Source organism: Sphaeramia orbicularis, unplaced genomic scaffold, assembly GCF_902148855.1.
Source record: "Sphaeramia orbicularis unplaced genomic scaffold, fSphaOr1.1, whole genome shotgun sequence".
Lineage (NCBI taxonomy): Eukaryota > Metazoa > Chordata > Actinopteri > Kurtiformes > Apogonidae > Sphaeramia > Sphaeramia orbicularis.
Window position 1 is genome coordinate 137,443 of NW_021941587.1, and position 20,066 is coordinate 157,508.

General features: G+C 42.9%; 2 protein-coding genes across 2 annotated transcripts; both read right to left on the reverse strand.

The window, feature by feature from the left end:
- Positions 1-3,512: 3,512 nt before the first annotated feature.
- LOC115416296 (putative RNA-binding protein 15B) lies at positions 3,513-6,374 on the reverse strand. Its single transcript, XM_030130046.1, is given in 4 exon segments — positions 3,513-3,792; positions 3,795-4,332; positions 4,335-5,110; positions 5,113-6,374. Coding segments are annotated over 4 exon segments (2,529 nt in total). The 5' UTR covers positions 6,149-6,374; the 3' UTR covers positions 3,513-3,613.
- A 4,062-nt stretch (positions 6,375-10,436) lies between these two features.
- Positions 10,437-16,157, reverse strand: LOC115416292 (mesencephalic astrocyte-derived neurotrophic factor-like). Its single transcript, XM_030130041.1, is given in 6 exon segments — positions 10,437-11,063; positions 12,184-12,217; positions 12,219-12,326; positions 14,397-14,524; positions 16,054-16,105; positions 16,107-16,157. Coding segments are annotated over 6 exon segments (543 nt in total). The 5' UTR covers positions 16,143-16,157; the 3' UTR covers positions 10,437-10,878.
- Between the last annotated feature and the right edge of the window lie 3,909 nt (positions 16,158-20,066).

The following is a 20,066-nucleotide window of genomic DNA, read 5'->3' on the forward strand; positions in this document are numbered from 1 at the left end:
ACTGTGATACTAATGTTAGTGTTTTCTCTGTAAGGTTTAAAAGTTTAGCTTCAGCAGGAAGAGAAAAGACAAATGAGTGACAGGTTTGGTTTTCACTTCCGCTGGCGGCGGTCCGCACCGCTCCGTACTCCCACTGGTATTCTCTGTCTGGGTACTCATCCTCCATCAGCTGTTAAACAGATGGAATGTAGTCAGATTACAGACAGAAGGCTGCGTCTGTATCTGTCTGTGTCTGAACAGTACTGTCAGTGTTACTCTGATCATTTCTTTGGTTCCATCTCCACACTCTTCACACTCACACACATTCTTCCTCCTCCTCGTACCTGCTGCACTGAACTGGGAATGGCACACAGCCGTAACTGGTATCGGTGCATTTGTATCGGATATCTTTTACGAGTATGAGTACAAGTACACACAGAGTATCGGAGCCGATGCCAATACTCATATCAGTATTGGTGCATCCCTAAATGTTAAATATAGGAATGTTTGTTTTTTCTTTTTTTTTGTCCATACTTTTATCTTTGCAGAATTGTTCAGTAAACGGTAAAATGACCGTTTAGTTCAAGTTCAGTTTCATAAGAGCAGAAACTGGATGAACTGGACAAAAATATGTTGGAACGGAAATTACACTGTAAAACATCTACATCTGACCCAGTGTATTTGTGTCATTTCTGTTCCAAATATTTGATCACCCTTCAAATCAGACAGAATCAGCTCCAGAGGAACTGTGCACTGAGATAGAAGAGCTGATTTACAGACCATAGATCTGCAACATCTGATTTACACTGATCTGAACAAGAGCATTTACACTGGTTCCATTGACAGATTTTTTGCTTGAATAAAGCAAAAAAAAAAAAAAAAAAAATCTTGAATTAAGCAAAAATACATATATACACATATACATACACACACACATATATATTTATATACTGAATTAAGCAAAAAAAAAAATCTTGAATTAAGCAAATATATATATTGAATTAATCAAAAAAATTCTGAATTAAGGAAAAATGAATATTGAATTAAGCAAAAAAAAAAATAAAATCTTGAATTAAGCAAAAAGCTCTTCCAGTGGAACCAGTGTAAACGCTGTTGTTCAGATCAGTGTAAATCAGATGTTGCAGATCTGTTGTCTGTAAATCAGTTCTTCTGTCTCAGTGCACAGTTCCTCTGGAGCTGATTCTGTCGGATTTTCAGTGGGATCAGATATTTGGAACAGAAATGAGACAAATACACTGGGTCAGATTTAGATTTTTACAGTGCAGGACTACTATGAACAGGTTTTTTTTTTTTAAATTGACACCAGACAAAAGAAAGGAGCCATGGATGGATAAAGGATGGATGGATTCATGTATTAAAACTGAATAAAAGTCAATATACAATATCAAATCCAAACCAGTCACATGATCAGACCTCTGAGCGGGATGACATGTCCGTTTGTAGTCACTTCACATTAGTAGTGATGACAGGTTATTCACACATACAGTTTAGACCAAATAGGACTTTTTTTCTCTGCATGCAACAGACCACACACACACTCACACACACCCACACAGTCACACACACACACACACACACCCACCCACACAGTCACACACACACCCACCCACACACACACCCACCCACACAGTCACACACACACCCACCCACACACCTTTCAAAATGAAAGAGAAACTGGAATGGTTGAATTGGTAAAAACACTAACAAGGTCAAATATACAGTCACAGGGACGTGGGGGGGGGGGGGGGGGGGGCTGTGTGTGGTGGCGGCTGGTGCTTCTGGTCCGATCCCATCCCAAAGTCTGTGAGTAGAAGCCACAGAACCAGACTGGATTCACCTTTACGTCTGAGTAGAGTCCAGAGGACCGAACTGGAGTGGCCTTTAAACCAGACTGACGGTCCAGTCCAGTCAGCTGGAGCCAGGCCTCCCAGTCCCACTGAGTCCAGTATAGAATACATGTAGAACACCTGGGTCCATCCAAAACCAAAGACATTAAAGTAAACGAGCATATAAATGACCCCCCCTCAGGTTTAGTGTTGTATGTTACAGCTTTAGAGTAGAAAACAACAGTGGCCTGTGTGTGTGTGTGTGTGTGTGTGTGTGTGTGTGTGCGCAGCAGCCACATGTACATCAGCTCATCTGGAAGTGTTTTTACAGGACACACATATTTAATGCTTCAACACAGGTATGATATCTGAGTAAACATCAGAGAAGGTGACATGATGCATAAAAGAGTCAAAGAGGGTCCAACAGGTGTAGTGTAGTTCTGTGTGTGTGTGTGTGTGTGTGTGGGTGGGGGGGCTGAAACGTTCACACCTGACTCAGAAGCAGCTCTTCCACAGCAGTGAAACTGTGCAGACATTACATTCAACCTGTCCTCAGACTGACCGCATGGTTTCCTTCCACATAAACCCACACTGGATAAATCATTTGGGAACAGTAGTACTACAGACATTTGGTGCAAATGCTTGCTTTTCACCCCTCCCTCGTTCTCCCTCCCCCTCTTAAATTCCTCTTCCCAGTTTTGGACAGTTGATGAAGCTGGAGCATCAGCCCCTACAGCAGTTCTGTCAAACTCATGTTAGTTCAGTTCACATTCAGCCCAATCTGATCTGCAGTGGACCGAACCAAAAATAATAACAGAATAAAATAGAAATGCTGTCAACTCCAAACTTTTCTCTATGTTTTACAGTGAGAAAAGTTAAATTAAACAATGAAAAGGTTTACATCTACAAACTGTCCTTTCAAACAATGTGAATAACTTGAACTGAACAAATCAGTGTAATCTGAACACTATTCTGCCTGAGTTTATCATTTCCACATGTACATTATAACGTACAGATCACAGTGGATCTACAAACACACAAAACGTTTAATAACAGACAGAATATTGTTAAAATTGTACTGACTTCTTTTAAGACATTTCAGGTTGTTCATATTTGTTCAGATTATTCACATTTTTTGTGAAATTATACTTTGTTTTAGTGTAAATACATGAAAATATTTACATTTACAAACAGAAAAATGTGGAGTTGTGAGTATTTCTCTGTTATTCTGATAGTATTTGACTGGTCTGACCCACTGCAGGTTGAACTGGTCTGAATGTGGAACCTGAACTCAAAGGATTGTTCATTTTTTAAGATCTATTTTTGCATTTTACACTTCATCCCCAGGGCCGGACTGGACCCTTTGGTGGGCCAGATTTGGCCCCTGGGACGCATGTTTGACACCTGTGCCCTGTAGGAACCATGTCAGCATGAATGTCCTGGGGGGGGCTCAGCCCTTTTTCTGCACACATTTGATCAGACCACAGATGGTTCACCAAGTGTCTGTAGTCCTGCTTCACAGTCTGACATTATTTATCATATCTGGGTTTATGTGGAAGGAAACCCTGCAGTCAGTCTGAGGACAGGTTGAATTTAATGTCTGCACAGTTTCACTGCTGTGGAAGAGCTCCTGAGCCAGGCTGTGAACTTTTCAGCCCCCCCCCCCCCCCCCCCCCCCCCTCCTATTTCACTGATAAAATACTGAGTAAAATGTTCAAATGCATCGTCTAAAAACATGGAAGTGTTTGTAGAACCTCTGCCTTTATGAGCGTCTGTACACGCAGTGTTCAGTTAGTGTCACTGACGATCACAATCACCATGTGTTCCTCGTCCAGATTACCCACAGTCCTTTTGGCCGCCTGCAGGTACTGTTGGGAGAACTCTCCGGGGGGGAAGGCGTACAGCATGGCCCCCGGCCCCCCCTCTTTGGCAGCGGGCAGACTCACCACGCCGGCCGCCTCCTTGTGCGTAGGTAGGTGACCAGGTGGCGAAGCAGGCGCACCTGCAGCCCGGGCTCCGGGGCGGGGGCCTGGCGGTCCACGGGCCCCTGCAGAGCCAACAGGATGGAGAAGCCGTCGGGTCGGCCCAGTTTGATCCGCCGGGACACCTCGTCCAGTCGGGTCTGGTCCATGCGCAGCCTCTGTGCGATCTTCAGCTGGCTGGGCTGGTTCTGGCTCTGCTGCTTCAGACTGTCCTTCATCACGCTGTTGAAGAAGGCCGACCCCCCCTCCAGCAGGAACAGGTCTGTGGGGAAGCTGCTGTTCTTCAGGGCGAAGAAGCCGTGCCACATTTTGGAAAGCGTGGCCTGGGCGAACTCCGACAGCGAGCTGGGAGAGGAGGAGGAGCTGTGCGTGTCCGTGTGGATGGCAGGAGAGGCGGCGTTCACGGCATCGCTGTTTCTATGGTGATGGTTGTTCAGGTGGTCGTTGGACGTCCGTTTGCTGTGATGGCGCCCAGAGGGGGGGTCTTCATCAGCGGCGGCGGAGTGACGCCCGCCGCCGCCGCTATCGGGGAGTGGTCCCGGGGCTCCGTGGTGGAGTCCGGGGCTCGGACCCGCGCTCTGTCGGGGCTGGCGTCAGGAGACAGCGCCCCCCCCTGCCCTCGAACCCTTGAGCGCCCCCTCTCCTTGTCCCGCTCTCTGTCCCTGTCCTCGGCCGGCCTATCAGCAGACAGACTCCTGCTCCGGCTCCTCCTCCTGCTCCTCCTCTCCTCCCGCTCCTTCAGCCAGCGTTCCCGGCTCCGGCTGCGGCTCCTGGCTCCTCGCCTCCCGAACGCCTCCACCGCTCCCACCCTCCTGTCCAGGCTGCGGGTGGGGCTGCTGGGGAAGTCCCTCTCCAGGAGGGCCCTCTCCCTCTCCCTCTGGGACAGGGGGTTGTGGGAGGGCGGCGAGGAGCGGTCCCTGGCCCCCCTCATCTCCCGTTCCAGGCTGCGGTGGCGGCTGTACGCTTCACCCAGGACGTCGTAGTGGGAGGGGAGGGGAACGGGGGGCTGGTAACCAGGAGGAAAAGGACGGGACGGGCTCTCCTCCACTTTAGCGAAGTCCACCCTGAGGCGTCGCTCAGGACCACCTAAGGGGAAGCCCCTCATCTGGGTGCAGGCGGCCTGGGCGGCGTCTAAGCTTTCATACTGAATGTACGCAAAACTGTCCCCTTTAACGTAGTCAATATTCCTAATGCTTCCAAAACGGTCAAACTCTCGAGCCAGGGCGGCCAGGGAGTTTCCAGGCCCCAGACCCCCCACCCAGAGCCGGGTTGTGGGGTTCGCTTTGCCGTAGCCGATCTTTATGGGTTGCCCCCGATCAGACGTCCCTGCATGGCCACTTTGGCCCTGTGCGCCATGTCCAAGTTCTGAAACTTTACAAACGCATAGGCTCCGCCCTGTCCGCGGGCCGGGCGTTTAATCACCACGTCTTCGATGATGCCGTATTTGTCAAAGCCCCTGCGTAGTTCTGCTTCGGTGACACTACCGTCCAAGTTTCCGATGAACAGGTTACTGGTGGCCCTCTGGTCGTCCTCAGGTTTTAAATCCTCCACCACCGGCATGGGAGGGAAGCCGTAAGGCCGGCCCCTCTCATCCAGCATCCCATAATAGTCCAGCAGCCTCTCCCTCTCCCTGGTCAGGCCCAGGGTCTCCAGGGCATAGTGCCTGGCTCTCAGGTCTCTGATGTTACTGACCCCCGGCCCAGGGGGGGGGGACAGGGACCTCTGCCTGTAGGGGTAGGGGGCGTGCAGGGGCAGATACCCCCCCACATCTGGAGGCGTCACACTCCGCCTCCTCACGTACATGGGTTCAATCTTTAACTGTCGGTCCCCCAACACTAACCTGGAGGACTTGGCGTGCCGGGCCTCCTTCGCGTCCTCCGGATGCCGGAAATTGACGTAGGCTATCCGGCCCAGCTCCGGCGTGTGCGACAGCTTCACACTCACGTCCCCGAACTTTTTGAACTCGTGGAATAACGCGTCCTCCACGTCCTCGTCGGACACCTGGGAGCCCAGGTTACTGATCAGCAGGGTTTTGTACTCCAGGGTGCCGGCTCTGGCGGTGGGCAGCTCCGCCGCGGTGCTCCGGAGGGGGGGCCGGCCCAGCAGGCTGAGCTCATGCCGGTGGTGCAGCTCCAGGGCGGCCGCCCGCTCCTCCCTCAGCCGCGGCTTCTCTCGCTCCCTGCTCCGGCTCCGTCGGTGGTATCCCCGGCTCTCCGCCAGCAGCAGAGCCAGCGGCGGCGGCGGCAGCTCCTCTCTCCGGGCCCCCTCTCTCTCCCTGTCTCGTATCCGCTTGGTGAGGGCCCTGCTCGGACTGGGCTCTCTCGCGGCCTGCCTCTTCATTTTACTGGAGGATGGAGCTCAAACTTTTCGGTCCTTGCAACGGGAATGCGGCCCGGAGAACGAATTCCAGGAGCGTTAGCGAAAATAACGGAACAGGCGACAGCTCCGGGAAGGGAAAGCTACCGGTCCGAATGTGAAATGTGTGCATAAATATGGAAGTAAAAGGATAAAGTGGTTTAAAAACATGTCAGCATCACAGCAGCTGCACCGACGCCGCCATCTTGGACAATAGGAATGTGCGCTTTCCCTGGGGGGCGGAGTCTGCGAGCACGCAAGAGTGGCGGACGTCATGACGTAGCACGTCACGTATAGTGTGGACGTGAGAAAAAATTCAATGAAAATAGATCCCAGAGCTAAAAAAGAGAAATAAAATAGCTAAATATTTTTTGTCCTACTTTTATGTATATTGTTTTGTATATATACTGTTTAATTGTTCACAATAATAATGTTAATAATTTTTTTTAAATGAAAATAGATGCTTCAGTGAGAAATATATTTTTACTTTATTTCTGAACCTTTTCTTTATACTCTTGTAAACCAGTGTCTTTATCGGATCATAAACCTGTCCAACACGTTCATATTTTGTTTTTTTATTATCAATAGTGTGTAATCATTGGCACTGTGACCTCGTATGGGTTTAAAATCCCACCCAAATAGTCTCAAATGAAAGAGTCCTCGAGTACCGTCGACACATATGCTTTGAAGGAAATCATACAAGCCTCTGCTTTTTTTTCATATTTTAATGAAAAAGTAGAATAGTACAGTTGTAATAAATGACTAGGACTTACATGAAGTCAGTGTCAAACAGCCTATTTGAAGCTTTCCTCTCCCTGTTTTCACACATATTTTATCCAGTATTTTTTTCACGTACACACCGTATTCCCAGATTAAAACAATAAAATATCTATCCCTTCTAGAGGTGAAGACAGTCCAGGAGTGTTCCATGCCAGTTCATTATTACCAGTCACTGCCACATGTACAATAGAAAGAAAAATATAGTTTCTTTCAAATCCACCACAACAGTTTTCTTAGACACAGCAGAGTGGAAGCAAAACATTGCACATTTTTCATCCACAATCACTTTTCTATGGAAGTAAATCTGTCTCATCAGATTTTGAATTATAAAAGCTACTTAATTTCTAGCACTCAGTTTTTTTGCACTGAAATTAAGTATCTGAATTTTTTTGTCCCTGAATTCAACTACGTTCATAAATTCAGAATTTAAAAAATTCAGATGCAAAAAATTCAGATCACACATCCGCGCTGACCATCTTCCCATTGGTGTCACATGACCAACCTAACTTAACTTGATTGGCTGGCTGTCAGTTCGACTTGAGATAGAATCATTGCTTATCCTTGGTGTCCCGGATGTGTGATAGGAATTTTTTGCGTCTAAATTTTTTAATTCTAAATTTATGAACATAGTTGAATTCAGAGACAAAAAATTCAGATCCTTAATTTCAGTGCAAAAAAAACTCAGTGCTAGAAAATCAATGGCTTTTATAATTCAGAATCTGATGAGACAGATTTACTTCCATACTTTTCTTCTTTTAATTTGAAATGTATTCTAATATTGGTCTGCCTCCTGGTTTCGTTTATCCCGTTGTGTCAGTGATCTCAGTGCTGCATAGAAAATGCAGGAGGACTGAGGACGCTTCAGGACTTACACTGTTCAGAAAACTGTCTGGACACAAAACAAAACCGAGCATGAAAACAATCACCTGTTAGAAACCAAAGAGGAATAAGACTATGAACAGAAGAAAAGCTAAAAAAAAAACCTAAATAAATATGTTTTCTTGCTGAAAGTGGAAGGACACGTATGTCATTTGGACCCTTGAACCTTCGACTTTCAGACGAACATCATGAACTGAAACATCAGTCACCCAGACTCCAGGCACCTGTGAGTACAGAAGTATGTGTGCGCAAACGTGGAAAAGGCTCATACTACAGAACTAGTTCTAAACCAAGCAGAGGAAGCTCCTCTACTAGTTCAAATGTCCCATGATGCATCTGTCCCTTATTAATGCACACAATTTACAACCATTTTGGTTTAAAACTAAAAAGGTCCACACTCCAAATTATTCATCTTTTACTTTTTTTTCTTCCCATAAATAATGCACTTTGACCTAGATTTACAAATTAAGCATATTCAGTAAAAAATACAAGCACAGGGGTGAAGGTTGAAGGTTGTTTGGACCTCCGTTTGCACAGGCATCAGAACAGAACTGCAGAATCGGTTGGACCACAGTGGACTATGGGTGACTATGTTCACCATAAATTTAAACATAAAAAGACTAAACTTGAGGTAAAAAAAAAAAAAAGTTTTGACATCAGTCTGTCTCTGTTGGAGAGCGATCATTCCCAGTTGGATGTAACATGTATCCATGAACACTCGACCGTCTGAACCAGACACCAGCCAATCACAGTCAAGTTCAGGACGACCACTCAAAGCTCAACACAGTTTTTCCATAAAGCATTTTGGCATAAGCTTCTTGTTGGCAGAAGATCTAGAGGCGGGTTTCTGAACAGCGGTCTGCAAACGGAATCTGAGGGAGACGCTGTAGATCAGGACTCTGAAACTCCTGTTCTTTCAGGTTCCACATTCAGCCTGATTTGATCTACAGTGGACCCAACCAGTCAAATAAGAACAAAACTAGAGGCACTCAGACCTCCGCCAAGGCAGACCCGCCCCCCCCCAAATCACCACCAAAATTTAATCATTTGTTCCTTGTGCCACTATCAACATTTACTGACAATTTCATCCAAATCTGTCCATAACTTTTTGAGTTATCTTGCAAATGGACAGACAGACAGACAAACCAACACCAGCAAAAACCTAACCTCCTTGGTGGAGGGAATAACCTATAAACAATGACAACTCCATGAAAATACTTACTTTTATAAACCATCCCAAAAAAACTGAATAACCTGAAAAAAATGAAATTAAAAAAAAAATTAAGAAAAACAAGTGCAATTTTCTCAGTCTTCTTCCTCCACTTCTCATTAGTCCATGTGCATTCTGGATCAGATCTCCAAAGACACTAAACACTGAGGAACAGGAAGAAAATAGTTCAAACTGGACTGAATTTAATACAGACATTTCAGGTTGGGCACATTTGTTCAGGTTAGTCACATTTTATTGGTACAGGAGAGTTTGGAAATGGAAAGAGTTTCATAATTTAACCCTTTCATGCATTAATTCTGAAAAAAGTATCTAGATTTTTTATAGATTGAATTTATTACTCAAAATTAGGCTAAAATTACAATGCATTTTGAATTTATTAAAAAGTGGTTTTATTAAGATATTTACCCTCCTGAGACCCAGGAAGGAACAAGTTTTGGCTTTTTAATTACATAATTGCCTATATTAGAAACATCATGATGTAAAAGTTTTTTCAGATGATTTTTAAAAAAATTATGGCATGTCCTTTGTTAGACAGTTTTTTTTGTTTTTCATAAAGCTGTGAAACTCTTGTCCACAAACGAGGACAGAAAACCCATAGTTGGGTCTTATGAGGTTCACTTTATGAGTTCACAGAGCAGTCCAAATTCTAAAACTAAGATGCTCCTTTTTCACAGTATTAGGGTCTATACAGACTGCCATGTGGTTTGGAGAATATTACCTTTATAACCCTTTGGAAAGGATGTGTCCACAAATGTGGACGTCATGCATGAAAGGGTTGATGTTATTTTTAGGCACTTTGAAGTTGTCATTATAATATTATATTATTACCTCCGCCAAGGAGGTTATGTTTTTGCCAGGGTTTGTTTGTTTGTCTGTCTGTCTGTTTGTTTGTCTGTCCGTTAGTGTGCAACATAACTCAAAAAGTTATGGACAGATTTGGATGAAATTTTCAGGGTTTGTTGGAAATGGGATAAGGAAGAAATGATTAAATTTTGGTGGTGATTCGGGGGTGGGGGGGCCCACGGGGGGGGCCACTGATCAGACTTGGCGGAGGTCTGCGCTCTCCGAGTGCTTCTAGTTATTATTAATATTATTCTTTCTCATCAAACCCAGTAGTAAATCTGCAGTGGTTCTTCTGTGTGGGTTCTTCTGCTGTTATTATTGGACTGTAGATCAGATTGGTCTGGATGTGGAACCCACACTAACATGAGTTCCACAGCCTGGACTGTGGAATTTATACACTTTGTAAATCCATCCAAGGGGTTGGATTGGAACCTTTGGGGGGACGCATGTTTGACAGCCCTGGTGTAACACATTGGTCCTGAATTTTACACGTGTTGGACTTGGACCTGCTGACGTGGATGTGATCCCATTGGATTTTTGCTGTCATTTGTCACCAGTCTCTGTGTGTGTGTGTCTCTACTCAGAAAGTGCCCTTGTTTTTTCGTTTACATGAATCCTTGGGTATTTGGTCAGTTTACTGTCCATGAAATAAAGCCAAATGAATCTGGTCGACTGCTTTAGTGGAAAACCTCATCCCTCGCGGTGCTCCTGTCTTATGAATTACATCCAATGACTGTTGCAAACACTGTTCCTCCTTTTACACTGGACTGAAAAGTATAGTAAGGATTTGAGCCTCAGGTGATCAGACCAACGTCAACACTTCAGAACCTGTGTCGTAAACCGGATGAATGAGTCTAAACCAACAGATGGACACACATGTCAGACTAAACTCCACTTCTCTTCTTTTCTTCTCTGGATAGCAGTCGGGTTCCAATCGAGTCCAAAGTTGTTGTGGTTGTTTTGTGTTTGGTTGGTTTTTCCGTTACAGTTCTGTCCGTGCTTTGGCGGCTGCCGGTGCGTACTTGGGCATGAGCTCGGTGATTTTGCGGATGAAGTCGGACTTTTCGGCGCAGCCTTTACAGGACTCGCCCCAGTCCTCCAGAATCTTCTTCAGGTCCTTCACTTTCAGCTTTTTCAGGTCCACGGTGCTCAAGTCCAGCTGTTTGTCTGCATGAGAAACACAGCAAGTTTAACACATGAGAAACACAGTAAGGACACATGTTGAACACAGCGACTGCAAAAGCCCACAATCTTCCGCTTTTTGTCACATTATTAAACATCTAACTGTGTATGCTGATGTCAAATAGTCCCTCAAATTAAACAAATCAGAGTTGAGCAGTATGGGGGGGGGGGTGTTTCTGCATAGAATTAATAATAACAATACAATAATACATTTTATTTGTATAGCGCTTTTCATGGAACTCAAAGACACTTTACATACAGCAGATAAAAAACAGAAACCAAACACATTAAAAACAGTTCAAAGCTGGTGCAGAAGGCAGGTGTATGAATATGAAACAGTTAAATATTAAAAGCAATCTTAAATCAGTGAGTTTTTCAAAGGGATGTGAAGGTGTTGAGGTCGGAGCAGTGTCAGATGGTAGGTGGGACACAGTTCCAGAGGGGTGGGGCAGCAGTAGAAAAAGCTCTGCCCCCCCAGGTTAAAGGTGCTGGAGACTTTGTGACCAGTGTTTCCTCAGATCTGTCCATCCTCAGTCATATCCTCAGTTTCATGAATCTGTTGGTCTGTCTGTCATTCCTCGGCTGAATCTCTTCCATTACAGTGAACAGTTTCTTAGTTCCATCCACCACAAACATTCGAGGAATTTTGTTGCAACGTGTATTGTGGGAAACGGAGGTTCAAGCAGCCACCTGACAGCAGTAGCACCAGCATATGGTATTATATGGATGAAACAAACACGCAGAAATGCAGAAACGGCTGCAGGAATATGCACAGAAGGAAGGGGTTCCTGCTGTTTGTGATGGTGTCTGTTCCAGCTGCTGCTGTCAGGCGGCTGCACGAGCCTTCACTTCCCACAATGCACGACACGACAAATTTCCGCAGATGCCCAGTTCTGTACTGGCTCTGTTTGTAAACACATGTTTGTTTGTGGTGGATGGAACTAAGAAACTGTTCAGCATGAGGAAGAGATTCAGCTGACGAATGACAGACAGACCAACAGACCAGTAATACTGAGGATCTGACTGAGGATGGACAGATCTGAGGAAACACTGGTCACAAAAGCCTCCTGCACCTTTAACCAGCCAAAGTCCTTCAGACACCTACCGTATTTCAGTTCGCAGATCTGACTGTCTTTTTTTCTTCAGTTTCTCACAGATCTTCTCCACTGGGACGTGGTGGCTGAGCGGCTTGGACACCTCATTGATTATCTTGGTCGCAGCGTCGCTCGTTGCCCCGATGTAGTAACACTAGACGAGTGGAACATGAAGGTAATTAAAACCACCACTCACTGGTTTATGCCATCCAAAAGGTGTTTTGGATGTTGTTCGGTTTACTCTTCCATCATTCACTCAGATTATGTGTCATTTTTACACTGTTTCTAATTTCATAAATGCTGGTGTTTTACTTCTTATCCACAGACAACAGTTAAAAAATAGCTATTTTGTTAATACTGGCACATTTACAGAAATGTGCATTAATGTGGACTGTCCCTGATGAATAAACAAATAAATGCATGATCAAAACACAGACATACAACAACTGCAACTGAAACAATGACGGAGGGAATTAATACCCAAATAAATAAACTAAACCTGGGCTGTCAAACATGTGTCCCGGGGCCCAAATGCGTCCCCCCCCAAAAGTTCCAGTCCGACCCCTGGGATGAATTTACAAAGTGTATAAATTCCACAGTCCAGGCTGTGGAACTCATGTTAGTGTGGGTTCCACATCCAGACCAATCTGATCTACAGTCCAATAAGAACAGCAGAAGAACCCACACAAAAGAATAACTGCAGATTTACTACTGGGTTTGATAGAAAAAATAATATGACATTATGTCTGTAAATAATGACAACTGCAAATGTTTGTCTTTGTTTTAGTGCAAAAAATCACATTAAATTCTGAAACTCTTTCCATTTCGAAACTCTCCTGTACCAATAAAATGTGACTAACCTCAACAAATGTGTCCAACCTGAAATGTCTGTATTAAATTCAGTCCAGTTTGAACTCTTTTCTTCCTGTTCCTCAGTGTTTAGTGTCTTTGGAGATCTGATCCAGAATGCACATGGACTAATGAGAAGTTGAGGAAGAAGACTGAGAAAATTACACTGATTTTTCTGTAGAAATTTCCGTTTTTTTCAGGTTATTCACATCTTTTATGTTTGGATAGTTTATAAAAGTAAGTATTTTCATAATTTAATGGGGTTTTTTTTGCACTAAAACAGACATAAATTGTCAGTTGTCATTATTTATCAGTTATTCTGTTATTATTTTACTGGTTGGGTCCACTGCAGATCAAATCAGACTGAATGTGGAACCCGAAAGAACAGGAGTTTGAGAACCCCTGAACTAAACTGTTCAAGAATGTGCAAAAATCCTGTAGAATAGCATCCACATTCCATGTTATTTTCCAAACTTCAGTCCATTCTGCAGATATGGTCAGAGCATCTGCATTATTGATCTTTTGAGCAATTATGGGCAGAGTTAAAGACCGCTGCAGAAGTGCACCGTTGCACTATTGTATTTCCTGTGCACGTTGCACATCTTTAATACAAGTTAAATTCTTTGTATTTGCAGCTCAGTGAAAATGATATACTTTCCATATACTAGAAGAATAAATAGCATCCAAATGTGGCTGTGGATGTTCACAGCGGGCCTAGATCCATTTGTTTAAAGTTCGACACTACTCACTTTATCATGGTGTTATGCCTTAATATGGGACAAATGCTAAAAAAGTACATCTATGTGTACTCTATAATGACAATGTAGTAATAAAGAAGTTCCTTGAAAGGTAATATTTTCAACATGACAAGATAAACATGGAAAACTCTTTTAGTTTTATCTCTAGTATCTGTATAAAATCAGATGAACCTAAAATGTGACACATATTCTTAGAGTTATTATCTGGACTCAAGCTTTTATTTGGACCAGGTTTGCAGTAGCATCTGCATTTAGATCACTGCTTAAGAGACATGAACTGAAAACACAGACTGTCAATGATTTATGAGATCTGATTTACAAGTGGGTGCCAAAGAATAATAATAATCATAATAATTATAATAATAATAGAAATAGCATTTATAAAGCACATTTCATTCGGCAGAATCTCAAAGTGCAACAGAGAGAAGACAATCCAATTAAAAATAAAAAAAAGTACTATAAGCTAACGAAAAATATATATAATGTCTAATTTAAATGTATAATTTCCTCTTGAAATTTTAACTCCTGATTTAAAAGCTGATTTACAGTGGTGACTACAATCCGAGGACACAAAGTGTATTCTAACTACACTGGTACACTACTGCATAAATACTTACAAAGCGGTTTTCTTTGCCTTTGGCGTCTTTGCAGAATTTTATGATGGCTGTCTCTATCTCTGCGTTGTTGAAGTTGACGTTGTTGTCCTTGAGTGACTGGTAAAACTTCCCCAGGAAGGACACACACACTGAAACAAAGGGAAAATTCAAACAAATAACAGCCGGTCAGAATCCGCTGTTGTACAGAATGAGATTCTTCAGACAATTTAACATGAAAACAGTATTTACATAATTTGTGAAGTGACTGAATAGTCTAAATCCTTTCAGAAGTTAGTTGAATGATTCCATGAACTATAGAAATCCATACTTGGGTCATGGAACATCCATATGGAAGGGGCTGATAATTCCCCACTTTGAACCATTAACTGTCATTCATTCATTTCTGAAACCAATAAGCATGCCTGGTTTATTATAGAAAATACTAACATGAGTTCTAGGTTGATGAAAACCAGAAATTATCACAATCGATTCTCTATTTTTCTGACAACAAAGCTACTATTTATTGTTATTTTCAGTTTTGAAAAGAACGTATTTATCGTGACATACTTAGTAAGCTTACAGTAAAAGTGGAAAATGCATCTGTACGACTGTACTAAAAACTAAGCCATGTCTAAGAATTCAGTCGATCATAACCATGAAAAACAAATCTTCACTGTTTAATTGCCACAAATGCAAACTGTTGTTCATCCGGTTGAATAACAGTGACATGGACTGTATGTTCTACAATCATCCAACAGTCTCTGTCATTCCCACTGTTCAGAACTGGTTAAAGCCCCAAATACTGACCAATCCTGAATGGGTATTTTTCTGCTTTTCTTGCCACTTTGGCATCAGTCAAACCAGACCTCCAGCTGCTGTAGTAGCAGAGTGAAGCTAACACACAGACCTCCAGCTGCTGTAGTAGCTCACTTATGCCAACACACAGACCTCCAAGTGCTGTATGAAGTATTAGCCATATTTCTACAGACCACTGATTTATCTGTATTCTCTGTTCATAGACAATAGTGCATGTACATAACTGTAAATTGACTACTTTTGTCACATTACTTTAATTAATTTGAATTAATTTGTAAGAGTTAAGCTAACAGTCAGACCTACCTTCACACATCCTGGTGCTATATTAGCAGAGCTATGCTAGCAGACACACATCCCACCTTCACACTCTCTTTCTCTGAGAACAGCAGTTATGCTAGTACTAGCTCAGTTAAGCTAACAGTCAGAGCTACCTTCACACTCTCCTTCTCTGACAACAGCTGCTGTACTAGCTCGTTATGCTAGTGCTAGCTCAGTTATGCTAGCACACATCCTACCTTCACACTCTCCTTCTCTGAGAACAGCACACTTATGCTAGTGCAGTATTAGCTCAGTATGTTAACAGACTTATGCTACAGTCAGTCTTACCTTCACACTCTCCTTCTCTGAGAACAGCACACTTATGCTAGTGCAGTATTAGCTCAGTTATGTTAACAGACTTATGCTAACAGTCAGTCTTACCTTCACACTCTCCTTCTCTGAGAACAGCACACTTATGCTAGTGCTGTAGTAGTTAAATTAAGCTCGCATACATCCTACCTTCACACTCTCCTTCTCTGAGAACAGCTGCTGTATTAGCTCGGTTATGCTAGTGCTAGCTCAGGTATGCTAACACACATCCTACCTTCACACTCTCCTTCTTTTAGAGCAGCAGTGATGGGCGGCACCACGGCGAGGCGCGAGCGCCACGGACAACCCGCTTAAACTAAACATTTCGACTCAAACGGACTGAAGTGTGTTTGTGAAACAGAAGGACTGCTGGTCTGTGCAGAACTCCACTCATGAGGTGCTCCCACTCCTGTACGGACGCCGGTAAAGTGAGCACGCAGTTGTTCCTGATTGTACGGGCTTCCCGGTGACGTAGGATAGCATGTCGCAATCTGATTGGTCCAGAAGTTCGACATTTCCTGTAGTCTTCCACCGCATTCAGCTCTGATTGGACAGAGACGGAACATTCCGGGAACAACGTCCAGTTGGCGCAGTTTGATTGGACCAGCACAGCTTCGGGCTCTCGTCAAGTATTTGCATGTAGTTTGTGTCGAACTCACGAAAACATGAATCACAGCAACTGGGAAAAAATAAAAATAAAAAATGAATCACCCCAGCTGAAAAAATAGAAATACATAAAAAATGAGTCAGCCCAAATGAAAAAATAAAACATAAATAAAACATGAATCACCCCAACTGAAAAAATAAAAATACATAAAAAAAAGAATCACCCTAACTGAAAAAATAAAATACATAAAAAATGAGACAGCCCAAATGAAAAAATAAAACATAAATAAAACATGAATCACCCCAACTGAAAAAATAAAAATACATAAAAAAAGAATCACCCTAACTGAAAAAAATAAAAATACATAAAAAATGAGACAGCCCAAATGAAAAATAAAACATAAATAAACATGAATCACCCCAACTGAAAAATAAAAATACATAAAAAAAAGAATCACCCTAACTGAAAAAATAAATAAAAATGAGTCAGCCCAACTGCTGATTCAGACGCACAGTGACGATAAAAAAAGCTGATTTTTAAAAAAAATTATTTTAATCTACATTGATTGAAAAAAAAAACAAACAGAAAACCAAAACAACAAAAACAAACAAAACCAAAACAAAAAAAAACCCAATAAACAAGGTGGATAAGAATGTTTTCCATGACTATAGAACACTAAACGGGTGGTTTTAAAGTGAACATTTATCCTTTTTTTGGGTAATATCAAACAGTGACGTCAGTTCCAGTTTGTTCTTGTGCAACAGATTGTAAGTTATGAAACAGGAAGTGTCTTTTTTCCTGGTGTCCTGATAACAGGGTTTATTTGAACCACATTAAAGCAGCATTAACCCAAACAGACCCACTGGGACTGTAGTGTCAGTTCACAAAGGAAGGTTTTCTACATGTTTAACCTTTATTAACTGGTTAATCACCATTTATTAGAATATTATCCTCTGTATTTGGCATTTTTTTTCACAGTAAATCATGTATTTTCCTAAAGTGAATTTAGATGTTAATGAAAAGTCAGTAAATTCAAAGGTTATTATTTCAAAACTGAAGAAAAAGTGACTGTTTCACCAAATATATCAAGACCTGAATGTAAAAACAACCATCCTCATCCACTGTCACTGCTCCAGCTGCATGGGTTTGACTGGAGAATCAATGTTAGAGAAGATGACAGTGTTTCCATGGTAACTACAGAGCCTCTGAACGTCCAAATATGGTCATATCTGATGACCATGAACAGATGAAGAACTTTATTTGACACCAATTATTGACATGGATTGATAGGATTAGTGGATTAACAGGAATTCAACAGTTTAGATCAGTAGGTGGTTTAGGTCTGTAAGGGTTAAACTGAACAAGAGTGGCTCCATATCTGACACTCCAGTACACTGTAAAAAATATACATCTGACCCAGTGTATTTGTCTCATTTCTGTTCCAAATATCTGATCACACTGAAAATCAGACAGAATCACCTCCAGAGGAACTGTACACTGAGACAGAAGAACTGATTTACAGACAACAGATCTGCAACATCTGAGTTACACTGATCTGAACAGGAGCATTTACACTGGTTCCACTGGAAGAGTTTATTTTTGCTTGAATTAACCCCAAAAAATCTTGAATTAAACTCTCTCTCTCTCTCTCTCTCTCTCTGTGTCTCTCTCTCTCTCTCTCTCTCCATATATATATATATATATATATATATATATATATATATATATATATATACAGGGTGGGGAAGCCAAATGTACACTGAACATTTAGTTGTTTTTTCTCAGCAGGCACTACGTCAGTTGTTTTGAACCCAAACATATACTGATGTCATAATCATACCTAACACTATTATCCATACCTTTTCACAAACTTTTGCCATATGAGTAATCAGGAAAGCAAACGTCAAAGAGTGTGTGATTTGCTGAATGCACTCGTCACACCAAAGGAGATTTCAAAAATAGTGGAGTGTCCATAAAGACTGTTTATAATGGAAAGAAGAGAATGACTATGAGCAAAACTATTACCAGAAAGTCTGGAAGATACTATTAAAGAGGAATGGGAGAAGTTGTCACCCCAATATTTGAGGAACACTTGTGCAAGTTTCAGGAAGCGTGTGAAGGCAGTTATTGAGAAAGAAGGAGGACACATAGAATAAAAACATTTTCTATTATGGACATTTTCTTGTGGCAAATAAATTCTCATGACTTTCAATAAACTAATTGGTCATACACTGTCTTTCAATCCCTGCCTCAAAATATTGTACATTTTGCTTCCCCACCTTGTGTGTGCATATATATATATATATATATATATATATATATATATATATATATATATATATATATATATATATATATATATATACTATATTTCCAAAAGTCTTGTCTCCCCCATCCCAATCCTCAGACTCAGCTGTTCCAGTCCCTTCCATGTCCACAGGTGTATTAAATCCAGCCCTAGGCATGCAGACTGCTTTTACAAACATTTGGGACAGAATGGGTCTCTCTCAGGAGCTCAGTGAATTCCAGCGTGGAACTGTGATAGGATGCCACCTGTGACACAAATCCAGTGGTGAACTTTCCTGGCTCCTAAATATTCCACAGTCAGCTGTCAGCTGGATTATAAGAAAGTGGAAGTGTTTGGGAACGACGGCGCCTCAGCACGCAGTGGTAGGCCACGGAAACTGACGGAGCGGGGTCAGCGGATGCTGAGGGCAGAGTGCGAAGAGGTGGACGACTTTCTGCAGAGTCAATGGTACAGACCTCCAAACTTCATGTGTCCTTCAGATTAGCTCCAGAACAGTGCGCACAGAGCTCATGGAATGGGTTTCCGTGGCCGAGCGGCCGCATCAGAGCCATACATCAGCAAGTGCAATGCACAGCGGGGATGCAGTTGGTGTAAAGCACGCGCCACTGGACTGTAGAGCAGGGGAGGAGCCTTCTCTGGACTGACCAATCACACTTCTCATCTGGCGATCTGATGGAAGGGTCTGGGTTTGGCGGTCACCAGGAGAACCGATACTTGTGGGAGCGCATTGTGCCGAGTGTAAAGTTTGGTGGAGGGGGGGTTATGGTGTGGGGTTGGTTTTTCAGGAGCTGGGCTGGGCCCCTTAGTTCCAGTGAAAGGAACTGGGAGATGCTTCAGCAGAACAAGACATTTGGGAACAATTCTACGCTCCCAGCTTTGTGGGGAACAGTTTGGGAGCCGGCCCCTTCTCTTCAACATGACGTGCACCAGTGCACAAGCAGAGGTCCATTTGGACATGGAGGACAGAGTTCTGGTGTGGATGAACTGACTGGCCTGCACACAGTCCTGACCTCAACCCCATAGAACACCTTTGGATGAATTAGAGCGCAGACTGAGAGCCAGGCCCTTCTGTCCAACATCAGTGTGGGACCTCACAAATGCGCTTCTGGAAGAACGGTCCAGAATTCCCATGACACACTCCTAAACCTTGTGGACAGCCTTCCAGAAGAGTTGAAGCTGTTAGAGCTGCAAAGGGTGGAGCCACATCAGACTGAACCCATAGACTAGGAATGGGATGGACCTGACATTCATATGGGAGTCAAAGCAGGAGAGGGAATACTGTTGGATATATAGTGTATATACATGTATATATGTTAGAGCCCAACCGATTAAT